At 33.2% G+C, this 17,360-nt stretch overlaps 1 protein-coding gene across 10 annotated transcripts in view; it reads right to left on the bottom strand.

Moving 5' to 3' along the window:
- LOC124530653 (polypyrimidine tract-binding protein 1) overlaps positions 1-17,360 on the bottom strand; it is a 506,488-nt gene that overhangs the window by 208,122 nt on the left and 281,006 nt on the right. For 3 of the 10 annotated variants that reach the window (XM_047104904.1, XM_047104899.1, XM_047104902.1), the window contains exon 1: positions 5,558-6,089. The exons of the other annotated variants lie outside the window; for them this stretch is intronic. Coding sequence is in view for 2 of the 3 variants with exons in the window: in XM_047104899.1 (XP_046960855.1) it covers positions 5,558-5,560 (3 nt within the window). In the remaining variant the exon portion in view is untranslated. Of the gene's footprint in view, positions 1-5,557; positions 6,090-17,360 lie in introns of those variants that run through there. 10 annotated transcript variants of the gene reach the window in all.

Here is a 17,360-nt window from a genome sequence, read left to right as displayed (position 1 = left end):
TACTATTAATAAAACTTTAAAATTAATGCCGCGTAATGAATTTGTAATTAAAAGCGATACAGCTAAACAAGACAAAGGATTTAAATAATCGTCACCATTAAGGCGGTGGGTATATCGCCGATATTAATATTTTTAACGAGACCCCGGGGTTTTATTCAGGGAAATTGCAGTAAGAAGGATCTTATTAATGAACGTCGCAGACCTCTTTGTCCGGCGCGAGAGCATTTCCTGCACAATCGCTCTGACACCGAGTAATTAGGGAGAAAAATTCGTTACTCTGAAATCTAGTAACGTACCGTATTTAACTATCGCAAAGGAGAAAAAACAAAACGCTTCGAGTGTTATGAGATTTTTATAACACGCTCCATATTAGCTTTACTCGTGTGTTCACAAATATATATTAATCTAATTTGATATGAGCCTGTATAGATTAAGCTATGCAATATTCTATTCGATAAAAGAATCCGCCCATACAAATATTTTGGTTCTGTACTAGTGATTATTTTTATGTCTTGGGTAGACTGACTTTAAATTGACCATTTAATGGTAAGTTAATTTGTTATATAACCAATGCGCTACAAATTTTGAGAACTGATTTTACATCCATTGTGCCTGTTACACTGGCTCACTGACCCCGTATATCAGCAATACTAAATATTCCTGCTTAGCGGTAGATTATATAATAAGTGGATGGTACCTACCCAGATGGAGTTGCAGTTGATGGAGTTTAATTGGTGGTAGGGCTTTGTGCAAGCCCGTCTGGGTAGGTACCACCCACTCATCAGTTATTCTACCGCCAAATAACAGTACTCAGTATTGTTGTGTTCCAGTTTGAAGGGTGAGTGAGCCAGTGTAACTGCAGGCACAAGGGACATAGCAACTTAGTTCCCAAGGTTGATGGCACATCGACGATGTAATATTTCTTACAGCGTCATTGTCTATGGGTGATGGTGACCACTTACCATTAGGTGGCCCATCTGCTCGTCCACCAAACTATACCATAAAAAAAAAACAAAAAAAAACCAAACCAATTGATTTTCACCAAGTGATAATTAAATTATATGTAAAGCTACCTATGGGGAATATGATTCTAATTGGGTACCAATTATATATCGTATCAGAACACCAAGTTGGGTATAGGGCAACACTTCTCCAAGGGCGTCTAGTAAAACCTTCAACATTGAAATCATCTCAATCATTTTGACAAGATCAGTAAAGCATGTATATTTTTTACACGAGAAGTAGTATGTTTATCTTCATAAATTCTTTAATCGTACTAAGCTCAGTCGTAATTGTACGATCGTATTCAAGTTATACATAAATTATAATAATTACTATAATTAACTGTACCGGAATTCGGCACGTTTGATAGGAAACCAAAAAATTTAATTGATTGACTTCAAAATATAACTGCGTCGTATTAAATCTGTCCGATTCTCACGGTCGTCATCAGTGTATTTGAAGTATATTTTATGAGAACACCACAATCAAATGATGTTTTCTTTGCGAATTTTCATTGTTTATTTAATCTTTATTTAACTATTTCAAGGTTTTGATACTCGATCAATAGATACGTTTAACAAAAAACGCAGGTGTGTATCATCGAGCTAATAATATAATATTGTTTTATTTCAACCAATAGTCAGTTTTTTACTCGCCACACGTTAGACTATGGGCGTTCCGGTTCGTAAGCCAGCACGATGACCTTTATTATTAATTCCCGGCCTAAAGTGCAGAAGTTAGCGTTATAAGATATAATTGTAATTACATAATAATATACATAGCCGTTGGTGTGTTAATAAAGTATTCATTGAAAAGTTTAAATAATTCGATTTTTAAATTTAGATTTTTTTTTAATAAATATAATTTAATATTGTGTTCTTAATTTAAAGCATACGTATATAAGTTCTAATAATGTTTTTATTTATAGTATGACTAATTTACAAAGGAACTACTTGTTTAATTATGGACCTAATATTATGTCAAAAGTGTTTTTCTTCTAAAATTTGATCATAGGACGCAGTGAATCATTATATAATATATAACGGTTTGTATTATAAATAATTTATTTTGCAACGCATACGAACATCAAAACAGATGTTATTATTTTTCGGTATTTCTTTCACAATTTAAATCACTCAATAATAAGCAATAGATTTAATTGGAGCTACTTACACTACTTTTGAAGTGTTAGTAGTTGGAAGTATACAATATAATTTACTAATAACAAAAAATATATTATTATACACAATCGCTCATTGCATTCCGTGATACTTAGATAGGGAGCTTATAATAATGAGATCATTATGGACCCTGTTGGGAACAGCAAGATACGGAGGAGAGGCTTTAACTTATCATTATATAAATATTTTTTTTAATAAATGTTTTTTTTTTTCATGTATAGTTTTTATTTCAAATATCATAGATCTTGCTCCATATAAGATTAATGATTGTTATTGCATTATTATTACAATAGTAAAAATAACTTAGAAGATTTTTGTTTCAAATAACATTCATACCAAAAAATTGTTTTGTATTAAATAACGAGGTTATTTTATAAACTGAATCTCTTGACTTAATCTTGAATGGTTATGTAAATTATCATCGTTATTAACATTTTGTGACTAATTAATTGTTATCTCGTAAGACATAAGTGTTTGTTATCGCTTAATTTTTTTGTTGTCGAAGAAAATTTGAAGAGTTAAATTAAAGTTTGCATCTAATACACTATAATTGTAAGAATAATATTTTTATTTTTCTACCCAAGTCTACGATGTGATTTGGACCTATCTCTTTAACATATCAATAACATTTCAATATTCGCAAAGTTTATTTATTTATCTGTACTTAAAAAACAGCAAATAAATATTTTAAGTGTTATAACACATTAACATTATACAGAAAATAATAAGAATTCCAAATTTAAAAATGAATCGAATTAAAACGAAATTTAAATTTTCGACCGCGACTATTGTATAAGAAACGCCATCGCTTATATTTGAAATTGAATAATAAGTCTCTTGAATGACGCTTGGGGGCCTCTCAGAGTTCGCAATGATATGATGATAAAGCCCTCACTTAATGACATGTATATATAAGAGTATTGCGACGGTGTCTGTGTTTAGTTTATACGTTCTTTCAATTCATACTACGAACTCATCACACTGTTTTGATAAGCTTTGTCGAACTTATATAAAAATGGGTTTAGTACTAAAATTTGTGTCTTATCATAATCAAAATATACTTTAATCAAGGAGGCTTTTACAAGCACTTTTGAATCGTTATTTAACAATTATATTAAGTGAAGTGCTACACATTCAGTAGTATTTTAAAAATACTAATGTTACTTAAATATAATTATATAATAAATTACATTGTGATGGTTTTAGGCTGCGTTGAAATTCAATGAAGCTAGTTCTTGTATAAAATAACGCGGTCGAATCACTGTTTTTGTAACATAATTGATTGATGGAACGAAATTAATACACTTGTTAGATTTCTGAATGCAATTAAGCGCATATTTGTGTTGTGAATACCGTTTCGCGCGGTCGCGTTGAGTCGTCGCTTTCGAGCGAAATTGCGGTGAAACTGATATAACGACGAGCGTCAGCCACGCTGCATGCGATGATTTCTATTACGAAAAAAAAAACGATACGAAAAAATCGGTACAAACGTAAATTTCAAGCTTCAATATTACGTCCAGAGGTGCGATATAGATATGTCTTTGTTTTAAGTTATTTAAATCACATTGGAACTTAAACGATCTGCAGACTAATACGTCTCTACATTTGTAAACGATTACCGAGAACTAAAAATTTCGCTGAGTTTATTTTGCCCGATCAGAGAAGCTATCCGAAACGTTGGTTGTTTTACTTTTCCAAAAAATGTATTTGTAAATAAAGTAATTTGATTGAATTAACTTGTATGTAATTAATTGATTGATATTAATCTGTTGTGTGGTGTTGTATTTTATTACATATAGATATAATATGGTGAATTGCCACTTGATTTTAAGTGGTTACTGCCGTCTATGGGCAGTCAATGCACCGTCAACGATGGTATCCACAGCAGTTGTCTCTATAATTATACATCACTCATGCCTTCGAAATCAAAACAATTAATATAGAATACCAATATTAAAATTGCGTTCGAAAATTAAAAATAAAAACTATTTTTATTTCTTGACGTCATCATTTTATGTAACATTACAAAAGTAAATAGAAGTAATACATTCTAGCGCACATAAAGCTCATTAATTGTTTACATACCGCATTGTCTTTCATATTTGCCGTTATAAAGCAAGTTATGAGAAACAAGAAAAGTTTTGCATAGTAATGTGTCTACGGTGTTTATCGACCGTTATATTGTCGCGTATTTATAATATTTTGAATGAACGTGTTATAAATACTAATGATTTTAAAACGAATATCAATTGAATGGAGTCGTCTGATTCCCTTCGTATTCAGTATGTGCATTGAAATTGCGTTATTTATAATACGGGTGAATTAAATGAATCTACAAACGGTCAAATCACATCGAGAACTAATAACATTTTTTTTGTTAGCGTTATAATAAATTCTTAAGATTAATATTTCGTATAATAATAATGTTTTATTGGTTCGGTTGGCGAGTTCGAAAAAGTAAATAAGATTTGTATGTAATAAGCTGGTATTAAAATAACGTAAACACACTACCTTTGATGGAAGGTCTTAATGAGAAAAGTTTGATGCGACTTCCATTTTGAGTCAAAGTTCTATCATCACCGTTTACTTTCATGGCCGGGGTGCGACCAGTCGCTGGCACATTGGAAATAAGATAAGAATCTCTTTTGAATTATAAACAAAACTTGATTTAGTTATCGACTTCGACCGCTTTGTTCGATCTACGCTTCCTTAACTTGCGAATTGCATTTGAAATTGTGTTAAGAAGTTTTATTGCCGATATTCTTATGGGAGCAAGGGTTTTAAATATGTAATTATATATTAAGATCAAGAAGTTTATTTTACAAATATTATCACTGGATTTACGAATAAAATGTTTATTATTAAAAATATTTGACGATTGATAACTTTAATAATAATTAAATAATAATATTAATTATGCTAATTATAAATGGTTTGATCGATTTTAAGTAAATAATAAATTTATTTCGTTAAAGTTTCGGATTGAAAACTTAGTTATTAATTCTGATAGTCTTACGGGATACTCAAAGTTAGGGACGTGACTAAATCTGTAATAATCTTAACTCACACGTGCGAAAACTTAAACTTAAACTTATCACTAATAATTCTGGACTATTATCATGTTCAACTTATTTCCTACCAATAGTCACTTGACGTACGTTTATATAGTCCGATGCTGCGAGGGTTGTGACAATAGAACAGCACTCTCCTTACGAAAACACTGATAACATCGCGATAAATTAGTCGCGGAACCGCGAGTGTTGTTATCAGATTCGCACGTTCATAAGTTTGCAAGCGCCGAGCTCTCTACGCGCGGAAACTTATCGTCGAGGTCGAGTGCGTGCCGAGAGGCGGGAAACATTGAACTGACTTACCATGTTAGAGAGCAGCAGACGTTGGTGTTTACCGACTTGGGGGTCAAGGGCTTGGAGCGGAAAGGCTAGGGGCAACGGGAGAGGTAGTGGCAACGGAAGCGGGTGCTGCAGGATCAGCGGCGGGCAGCAGGCGCACGGCGTCGCGTAGGACACGCACCCAAGCTGCGGCGGGAACAGCGTGCCGACGGCCTCCTCGAGGCCTCTCCAACGTCTCTCACGACCGCATCCACGGCCGACCCCCGAGCTTTCGACGGCTGAACGCGCCGCCGACTCCTCAATACCGTATCTGAGCGGTTCCTCGAGTGCCCGTAACGGACAAACTCTACGATACGAACGGCGCGGGAACTCGTACAAAGTTTCGCGGCAAGTCGAATCGGATACGGAAAGGGCCGGGTCGCAGTCGGGAGCGGGAAACTGAGCGATCGGGAGAAGCGAGAAACAACGCGCAGGGCTCGCGAGAGTGTGGAGAAAGTGGCGGCGTGCACGGAGCACAAGTCGCCAGGCCGGCGTGTGGCGGTGGACTGAGCGGCGAGGCAGGTGCGCGAGGCGCGCGGAGGGCGTAGGGGCGGGCCTACCTGACTCACCTGGGCGCTTGCGCCGCGCTCGCTCAGCCTCCGACCGCTCTGCATCTCGCGCCTCGTGCCTCGGGCTTTGCTACTCTGCAACGCCGTCGGTGCATGACCGCGGTCGAACCGCCGTATCTCCGAGCCGTCGGTGACAACCATAACTTTTCATGAGTCAAACTTCAATACTTAATTGAATGGACCACTCTCATTTTGTATTGTTCATGTAAAACTAGCAACTATTAAACTTTGTTTATAAAATATTATATGAGAATTTACCATAAAGTGAGAACTTTATTACGTTGTTAATCTACCAATTATTTGAAGATTTTTTAATTAAAAATAATATGACAAGGAAATTATTTCATGATAACAATGATATCTAAGTCGAAACGAGGAATACGAATAATGAATAAATGATATAAATATTTTATTTGTCGTTACGAAGTCAGCAAAGGTTTATTTTAAGGGCCTTATCACGGGCATAAAATTGTATTGATCCTGAAAATCGGACTCGTTAGAGGACATGACAAGAGGCATCCGGCATAAGCTCATTGTATACGCTTAAGGGCATTAAGCGCCTTTTACCGTCGTGCACTATTTACTTTTACAGTAAAAACACAAGGCACAGTTTTTCGCCTCGCCACTGCTTCGAATTAATGAATGATACATGTTATTTTATTACTGTTTTATCTGTACAGTACTTGAGCTCTTTTAAAAACATATATAACCTCTTTATTGGAATTTTAAAATTAATCCATTACGAATATTTATAATTTATACTATTCAATTAAATTATAACGATGAAAATATTTACGGAATAAAAACTATAAATTTTACATATGAACCAGAGTATTTTTTTGTAAAATAAAATAATAATTTTATTCATAGGGGTTATGAAATACTAAACTATAAAATAATCCTTGTAAAATCAATTGGTAAAAGTCTGATATTTGATGAAACGTCCAATACATATAGAGCCAGTTAGAGCCTCAAAGAAATAAATTAAAAATGGTCTAAGCACTTAAACTATATCAGAAGTATATAATATTTACGTCCAGTTAATAATGGGTGCATACTCTAGTTAGCACACGTGTGTCATCAGAAAGAGGTAAAGTCACCAACATTCGTATTTATTTCTCGGTATTTTTATATTTAAACGGTAAGGTTTGCAATACGATTTCGTATGTTTTCTCGTACAAGAACGTTCAGTTGAAAAGACGCAGATTACGTAATCTCGTTACTCACATGTTAACTAAGAATAGATCACATGTAAAACAACAGAAGAAATATCAAATGTATAAATAATTGGGAGAACTGCGTGTTATCTCCGTGTTTATATAAAATAACATGATACTCTGTTGAAGTAAATCAAAGGGGATGCGAGGAAAGTATTGTATTAACATTAAGACAAGCGTTAACTATTCAAACATTTTTCTTTTCACCTTGCGTTACGTGTTGATATTTTCAGCGTTATTCTGATTTGTGAAGTGACTTTTGATGTTTGTGTTTTCGTTATTTATTTATTATCTCATAGCGCGAAACGTTACGAATTATCTCGGTTCAAATTTCAAAAAATAATTTAGCATTTCTAGTTCTTTTTTTTAAATAATATTAGGTCACCAGGCAGGATACATTTCATACTTATATAATTGTATTTAACTAATATGATTGTATTTTTTAAATTTTGAAAAAGAGTAACTAGTGAGTTTCTTGCCGGTTCTGCTTGGTAGAATCTACTTTCCGAACTGGTGGTAGCTTCACTTAATTGTTAAATAACGATTCAAAAGTGCTTGTAAAAGCCCATTTGAATAAAGTTTATTTTGATTGATTGATTGATTGAAGATTGCCCCAGCACCACAGCTGATATATTAGAAGATTAAGAAATATTAACCATTTCTTACATCTAATAACAATCTTGGACACCAAGGTCTTATGTCCCTGTTTGTATTATAATTGTACTGACTGATCGACTGCTTCTTTGTCACAGCTCTCAATTTTGGGTTCGAACCCCATAGGCCGATATAAAGTTATCGATTTTAACTCTTTCAGGTCATGTCAGATGCACATCGCATTATCGGAGTGATGGGGATGCACTTGTGTTTGCGTACTTTTGCACTGTACTGTTGTCCATTTGTCAGACATAATCCACATTTTAATTTTAGTATTACATGGCAACCTTATAACTAATAAGGTTTTAAATTAACGTGGTTATTTTTAATACTACATTTATTAATATATGTATATTTACCAACTGATTCTCGTGAACAAGACATTCGTAGATAATGTCGAAATATTGAGATCCACTGAATAAAAATAAAAAACACAGTAAATATCCCGTAATTAATAATCTTATAAATAATGTTAGTAAAAAGAAATAATAATAAAAGCAAACAAAACATCTAAGAAACAAACACAAAAACAATAATCGCCCTTCTTGGACACCATATAGCCGTATCCGGTGGCGCAGTATTTCCGAGTTCCAGCGGTCAGCAAATGCACACATGTTATCTAAATTTTTATTACATGATCATGGTTATATATTTTGGTTTCAAGCCACTGAATCGAATTTGACAAGATTTAGTATTAACCCCTAGAATGCAAGCGAAGTCCGGGAGATATTACTCGTTACGTCCGATGTTTGCGAGTTGTGTTTGTATATATTTTCTTTGTTCCGAATAAAGCACAATAGCGTTAAAACTGCGTTGATTTTAAATTAAATAACCCTCGAAAAATATTCACAATAGGCATTCCCGATATATAAGCTATTTGTAATTAAACAAATGCAAGCAATTTTTCAATTAATCAGCAGAACTATAACAATTTTCATCGCTCGAAGCGCACATAACTAACTACACATCATATAGCTTTTTTTTTATAATTCATTTACATTTAATTGATTAAATATTTTATCAGAATGTAAAAATGATAAAAAAGATTTCGAGAATCGCTGAACCGCTTTTTGTTTCAGTGATATTAATAAAATGATAGTTCAGTCCAGATGGCCCAGTGGTTAGAACGCGTGCATCTTAACCGATGATTGCGGGTTCAAACCCAGGCAAGCACCGCTGATTCATGTGCTTAATTTGTCTTTATAATTCATTTCGTGCTCAGCGGTGAAGGAAAACATCGTGAGGAAACCTGCATGTGACAAATTTCGTAGAAATTCTGCCACATGTGTATTCCACCAGCCCGCATTGGAACAGCGTGGTGGAATATGTTCCAAACCTTCTCCTCAAAGGGAGAGGAGGCCTTTAGCCCAGCAGTGGGAATTTACAAGCAATTTACATTTAATGTTGTTGTTGTTGTTGATAGTTGAAAATTGTTAATACGTATACGTTGTTCACGGAGCCCTCGCTGTATAAACATTAATCAATGTATGTGTTACTTCTATCTGATCGTTTTTGTCTTGTTCATGATGAACTAAACAAGGATTATTTGAGAATTTAATGAGACGCGATGCAAAGAGATGGCCTAGTGGTTAGAACACGTATATTATAACTGAGGATTTCGGGCCCAGGCGAACATCAATAAATTTTCATGTATTTAATTTGATTTATAATTCATCTTGTGCTCGCCGGTTAAGCAAAACATCGTATATGATACGGATATCTGCATGTGTCTAAATTCAACGAGATGAATCCACCAAACCGCATTAGAAGAGCGTCATGGAATAATCTAACCATAAGCTCAAAAAGAGAGGAGGTCTTAGATCAATAATGCGAAACTTACAGGCTGTATATGTCATGTCAGATTAGATTTTTTTTACATTTCACCGACACATCACATCATCAGCCCGTTTTTGTCCACTGCTGGATATAGGCCTCTCCAAGCGCACGCCACTGTGGTCTTTCTCCGGCTACCCGCATCCTGCCTGCCGCCTTGCGTATATCGTCACTCCACCGTGCCTGAGGACGTCCTACACTACGTTTGCCGAGACGCGGTGTCCAATCTAGAACACGTTTTCCCCAACGGTTGTCGGTTCTACGACAAATGTGACCAGCCCATTGCCACTTCAGCTTACTAATTCATCGAAACATCATGACGTAATGTCTATGTGTGCGTATGCGTATAGTATATAGCTAAGATAATATGCATATTATCTATAAAGACATCAAGAATTCGATTATGTGGGTAGTTCATATCACAATAAGACTACTTGAACGTTTAGACTTCTTACATTAAACAGAAAATGGAAATAAGTTGGTGCAAATAGTATTCGCATTATTTATATTATAATACATACAATACGTGGTCGAATGCTACGTAGGTGTAACTGCATATCGTAATATCAATAACAGTTATTAGTTTATTTAATAATATATATCTTTTTATTTATAAAGGGAATTCAACTCAGATGCTTTCTGACGCAGAAGATTGTAATCAAATTCTCTTTTCTGCAATTGATAATTTTTCGTCCGAAAACACAACAACTTTTTATTGCATCGATGTTTGAATATAAAACCTCGAGCTCTGCAACCCTATAAGCTACTAGAACATCGAGGATTTTAACTATAATACCAATCGTTATGTAACCAATGACTAAAGTTACAAGTTTCCATAAGTTTAGAATTAATTAATGTGTTTTAGCTGTCTTCGTGTTTTGAAAATACAGGTAACATAAGAATTTACGACAGAATAAAATATTTTCGATGGATAATAATAATTAATACTAAAAACATTATTAACATAAATAGGGTATATATATATATTGTATCATACATTTGATGTAACAACGAAGCCGAAACAGTTAAACTGCGATTATAAATGAACAGTTATTCGTCTGTTTTTCCCGATTCACGCCATAAACAGCTAATATAATTATCACGTAACTTTCTCATCACGCGGTTTATTGTTACAAGTCGATTGTACATCACGGTATACTTTAAGAAAAAAATATATAATTATGACATATCTATCTTTATCAAATTCAATGACACTTATAAATAAAAATGAAACGACAAGACCTTTCGAACAATATGAATTGTTATATATTTTAATCTCTATGTATACAAAGACTTTAACTTGGCTGAGTGCAACAACAGCAGTCAATTCGTGTAAGATCTTATCAGGCCCAATCTCACAAATATCTTTTTTATTCAAATAGACTCATACAGCACTTTTGAATCACCGTGTTACAGTGTTGAATTAAATATAAAACTATGATACATCACTAAATATAGTAGATTATGTCTAAATTATCAGTTTTGCTTTACTATTATTATATTTGTATTATATACAAAAACCTTACTATCGAATCAGTCTATCTATTAAAAAAAAAAAACGAATCAAAATCCATAACTTTAAAGTTCTAAGCACACAGGGACAGACAGTGGTAAGCGACTTTGTTTTATACTATGTAATGACGAAGTTAGAAATATCAAATAATATATGTACGCTATATATGCGAATATCGAAATGCAAGTATGATTCCCAATGATTAGAGTGTTTCATGCATAAGTGCTGGGTGTCAGCGATACGAGCGAGGCGTCTGTTTTCGATAGTGCTAATTAATTCTTGTCATCAATGTACAAGGTAAGGTAATTACAGGGTGCGGTAAACTGACACGTGTTCAGAGTTGATTCCCTTGTCTTATCTACAGTTTCCTTTACGAGATTAGTGTTACACTTCTCACGGGTTCCGTCCTTTATGTTGTGACTCGGATAATTAAATTGTATAAATACTTTTTATTATATTAAAATCGTTTTATATAAAAACTTTTTGAAGACTTTTTTACATTTCAATTGTTCTTTATTTAAATTTCATTAATAATTTTGTAATTGGAATTATTAGTCTTTATGTGACGTATTCAACATTATACCTACGCTTTTGCAAGAGTTATTTCGCTCTAGCGATACTATAAAAACATTATAAGATGTATCCCAGCATCAAGCACATTGCAAACGATTTTCAATTTTATTTCATTGAAATAAAATTCAATTTCAAACGATAACATGTGTCTAAAGGTAAACGTAGCTTAGTAAACATAAATGTTGCATAGATGTGTGAGTAAGGAATAGATTAAGCAAGTAGGCAGTGGTATGTGCAAATTCCACAATTCAAAGTTAGAGGCGCGCCCGCGCGGGCCCCGGTCGATGACCTGCGCGCGCGCCGCCAAGCCGTCTACGGCGGCCGTTACGTAATTTGACCTTAACATTAGGTTGAGAGAAATGGGGACCTTATGCTTGTAGTAATTTTTGACACAGTTGAATTACATAAAATAAAAAAAATATATAATATACTATATATAACTACCTCAGTTTAAGAAAAATTTTGTTGAATATATGTGCAAAATAATATGATAAATATACTGCAAAGTATAAATATCACGTAAAGTTTAAAATAAACATAAATACAAAACAACAAACGTTAGTTTACATAGATCAGCAATAACCGCCGCTCTGCATTGGAAAAATTCAAAATAACGGACGAAGATATGAAAACAGTAAACAGGCTCCCCACAGCCCGTGACTGAAGTAAATCGCCCGTGCGATCCGAGAACGAAATCGTATAAATTGTTTTAATAAGGCATAAATTGAAGAAAAAAAAATCGCACATCACGCTGTTACGATGGGTGACCATGGTATTTACGCTTCGCCGCCAGCCGCATATAGAGTTTGTGATTGTAATGCACTTTTTACATCGAATATCAACTTATTATTACTGTGATGCACTTCCTCGGTAATTTCTGATTAGGCTACAAACACACGAGCAACATATTCGAGTTTTAAAAATAAAGAATATTATTTATTAATAAGTAAAAATTTTAAAATTTTTTTATGGTTTATAAATTGATTATTTTACTTAGGTACGTTTTGTTTTGTACCTAATTGTTTGGTTTATCTTTTATACAAGTTGGCCTTGCGCTTGACCTCAATCGTATCTGATTGTTCGGTCTAGTTATAGTGAGTTAACATTGTTCGGTTTTCGTTGACCAAAATATATAGATTCATAAAAAGGTACTCTTAAATGATAAAAACAAAAAAACAATTTCAAATTATTATTGAAATTAATTATATAAATTTGCAATTGATCGATCGAAATCGACTCATGCGGTGATTTAGGATGAAACGTGCTTACATAGAAGATGTTAGCCTAAGTGTATCCGGTTTAATTTTTACTAATGCTGCTGTTGTGTTTTTAAAAATAAATAATAATAATATTTTTGTATTAATTTTGTTGTAGTTTACCGGTTCGACTTCAAATGAGATACAAGTATGTGTGGCTGACACAGTTTCTTGAGTATTTCTTTAAGATTTTTTTAAAACTGTAATCGATACACGATCGAAGAAACTTTGTTTGAATGATAACAAACTATTATTTCTCATTAAAATACAGACGAATTGATAACCTCCTCCTTTTTGAAGTCGGTTGAAAAGTCTTTTAAATCACATATAACTACCGACCCGTCTGGTTTCGCACGGGTACAATACTTATACTAAATATGCTACAAAATTTATATGTATACGACATGACATTATGAACTTCTTAAATAGTAAGTTTTTCTTTATTATATTTTATATAATATATAGCCTATATATTATATCCAAAAACCTTCATCTCCAATTATTCTATCTAGTAGAAAAAACACATCAAAATCCATTGCGTAATTCGAAAGATCTAAGCATACATAAGGACAGACAGCGGTAAGCGACTTTGTTTTATACTATGTAATGATAATAAGATAGAAAAGTTAAATAAATTTAAAATTTCATCTCGTGAAATGAATATGATAAATTGAATGCTCCAATGTTTAGGATCCTTACATTAACATTCAAATGGATATGACTTCAATTCGAGATTCATAAATTCAAATTCATTTATTCAATGTACCTAGTTGTATGAATATTATACTTATTGATAGTCAACGTATTATCACCGTTTCGAAAAAGAAAATACTCTGACCTGCGAAGACCGATGATAAATACTTACGAATTAATATATTAAATATAATAAGTAACCTGTAAATTTCCCACGGCTGGGCTAAGAGGCCTCCTTTGAAGAGAAGGCTAGGAGCTTATTTCATCACGCTGCTTTCAGGAGTCATATGTAGCAGAATTTCGTTGAAATTAGACACATGCAGGTTTCCTCACAGTGTTATCCTTCACCGAAACCGAATCGATGAATTATAAATACAACTTTGCACACGAAAATTCAGTGAGTTGCCAGAGTTTGAACCGGCAATGATCGGTCAAAATGTACGCGTTCTAACCACTGGCCCATTTTGCTTCTATTTTTGTCAAATTTTTTAATTGTTTTCATGTTTCAATAAGATAAAGAAACAGAAACATACATCAATATCCAAGTGGATTATCTTCATGAGTTCATAACTCGCTAATTGTGTAATAATCAACACAAGTTGTTAATTTTTTTATAGCATATATAGGAGAACGGGCAAAAGCTTCACCAGATCGTAAGTAGTAACTAATACATTACATGGTATTGTACGAAGTATTATTCATTCCCGATATATGATATTATGGCCCTTGGGCATGTAGTTAGTGACTCAACCTTAAAGCCGGAACCCAACAATACCGAGTATTGCTTATTTGCGGCAGAATTTGTGGCTCTTAAAGACGTATTTCCACGAAACTCGAGTAAATTATTAACTATAAGTTAGTATATTAACTATTTCAGTACCTAACATAGCTCGTGTAATCGAAATGAGAACGGACGTGAGACTCGAATGAACGTTATAGATAGAAGTGTAAGAAATGCAGGTGTCATGGTACCGGAGCACTGGTCTGTATCCAGAGTTCTGAATTAATAAAAACCAATTTACATAGCTCTGTGTTAAGAAAATTACAACGTTTGTTATAAAGTGCATTGCAGTACAGTACAGTGAACAGTAACAGCCAGTAAATTTTCCACTGCTGGACTAAGGCCAACTCAGGGAGAGTTGGAGAGAGTGAGAAGAAGGTTAAGGATTGGTGAATTCACATGTAGCAGAATTTCGTTGAAATTAGACACGATGTTTTCCTTCACAAACGTGCTCGAGATGAATTATAAACACAATTTAAGCACGTGAAAATTCAGTGCTGCTTACCTGGATTTGAACACGCAATCATCGGTTAAGATGTCCGTGTTCTAACCACTGGGCCATTTCGGCTCTCAAGTGCATAGCATTTCATCGTAATGATAATTGAATTGCTTATAAGATAAACTTAAAATAAAAAATGTATCTGAATAATATACAGATCGGTGTTAAAACTTTTTGTATATTGATTACAATATATATATACTGTGGACCAGTATTTTAATGACAAGGACGACTATACTATAATCTGGGAATTATTATGAACTGTAATATTAGTAAAGATATTATTTAAATAGGACAAGGAGACGTCAAATTAACAAAATCAAATTAAGCATGTCAAAACCCTTTTAAGTAATTAAGCATTAACATCGATAAATTAAAAAGTTTTTTTAATCCATCATAATGATTCTTTTTTACTACAATGAACTTTTTTATTGTTTTATTAAAACTTTTCTCGTCCCTAATGCCTTTTATAAGAACCACCAAATGGGTAGTAATTTTCGTCATCAATAATTACACTGGCTCACTCAACCTACCCTAACTCTGTAACGAATATTGACCACGAGGAGAGTAATGATTTATATTAAAATGATTGAAATCTATTAAATTTATTTCGTAAATACACCTTGACCTATCCTAAGAATATTTATTTTTTAATCATAGAAACCTAAATATTAAAACGAAAAATAGCTTAAGTAATTCCATAAAATACTAGATGTCCATTATTGAAAGTCTCAAGCCCTGAACAAAAAGAGAGACCGGCATATAGTATATTTTATATATATATTATTTTGAAAGCTGACCCTGTTATTCATTAACGGAATTATTTATAAATATCAACACCACCCTAACTTTCAAATGATAGATGTTTCTGTCAACTGATTTAGTAATAAATAAGTATTGGGTATTAATCGCTATATATTCAACTATGTAGTTGTCGGTACACGTGTCTTTGTATAAGTCTTTCCTTGGGGCTTGCTTCAAATGAAATCTCCATGGAAGAACATGACAGACAAACAGGCAGAAATATTCTTGGGTATATATATAATAAAACTAGAGTGTGTTTTGGAAATATTAAAATAACCGTTTTTAACTTTATTAATGTTTATACACTACGCTTGTACCAAAATGACATTTTGTTAAATTTTTGTTTATCCGTCTGTTTGTTCCGGCTAATCTCTGGAACGGCTAGACCGATTTTAAGGGGACTTTCACTGGGAGATAGCTGATGTAATAAGTAGTAACTAAATTAACACGAATTTGCGGGCACACCTAGTTTATAATATCAGTGTAGATAAATTTGTTAATGTGTGTAAAATGTATTAGTAAATAATTATTTATGCGGAACTAACATAGTCTGCATCAAGATTTCTTACTACAAATCTATTTTCTACTTACCTAAGCTTCAGTTAAATTTGAAGTTTACTAAGATATTTTACAACATAACTATAGCCAATATATATGTAATATGCCATATATCGCAATATCAACACTATATTTCCTATGATATTTAGAAATATATCAAATCAAGTATTTGTGGCGCATTAGCGGTGTGAGGTGCCTTACTACATCATTAAGAACAAATATTTTATGGTATATTTATTGAAAACTAATGAACCGCCCCTGCTTTGCTTTTAAATTGATATGATAGAAATGTATATGTAATTTATATATTCATATAACAATCAGAAGTAAGAGTATTGAAATAAATATATAATCATTAGTGTTTTATAGTTTTAGTATACATATATCAAGTAAATCGTATTTGAGGCTTTTCTAATTATATTTATATTATATACAAATTATATTGAACTAGAGTTAAACTTTATTGCAGTGTTATTATTACATAAAAACATTTCCATACCTAACATTAATTAGGCTTAATTAATATTCTCTGATTGCATTGTGCAGATTACATTACTGTAATATTAATAGGTTAGATTCACACAAAAGCACTAATTAGATGAATAAGGTAGTCTTCCTGTCCGAATTTCGACCACTAGCTAACATATTGATATTATATCACAGTGCACGAGTGTTTGCGTACTCGGGTACAATTTCGTAATCAAATCGAACGGCGATAGGATATCGACAAGAGATTGAGCGCAGGATGTATGGCCTTACGAGCTTTCCGTATCACGGGAGACTATTACCAACTAGAACAATTACTAGATTCGAACCTACGACTTAACGATATCAATCA

The sequence above is a fragment of the Vanessa cardui genome, chromosome 6 (genome assembly GCF_905220365.1).
Source record: "Vanessa cardui chromosome 6, ilVanCard2.1, whole genome shotgun sequence".
Lineage (NCBI taxonomy): Eukaryota > Metazoa > Arthropoda > Insecta > Lepidoptera > Nymphalidae > Vanessa > Vanessa cardui.
This window is presented reverse-complemented; position numbering and strand designations above follow the sequence as displayed.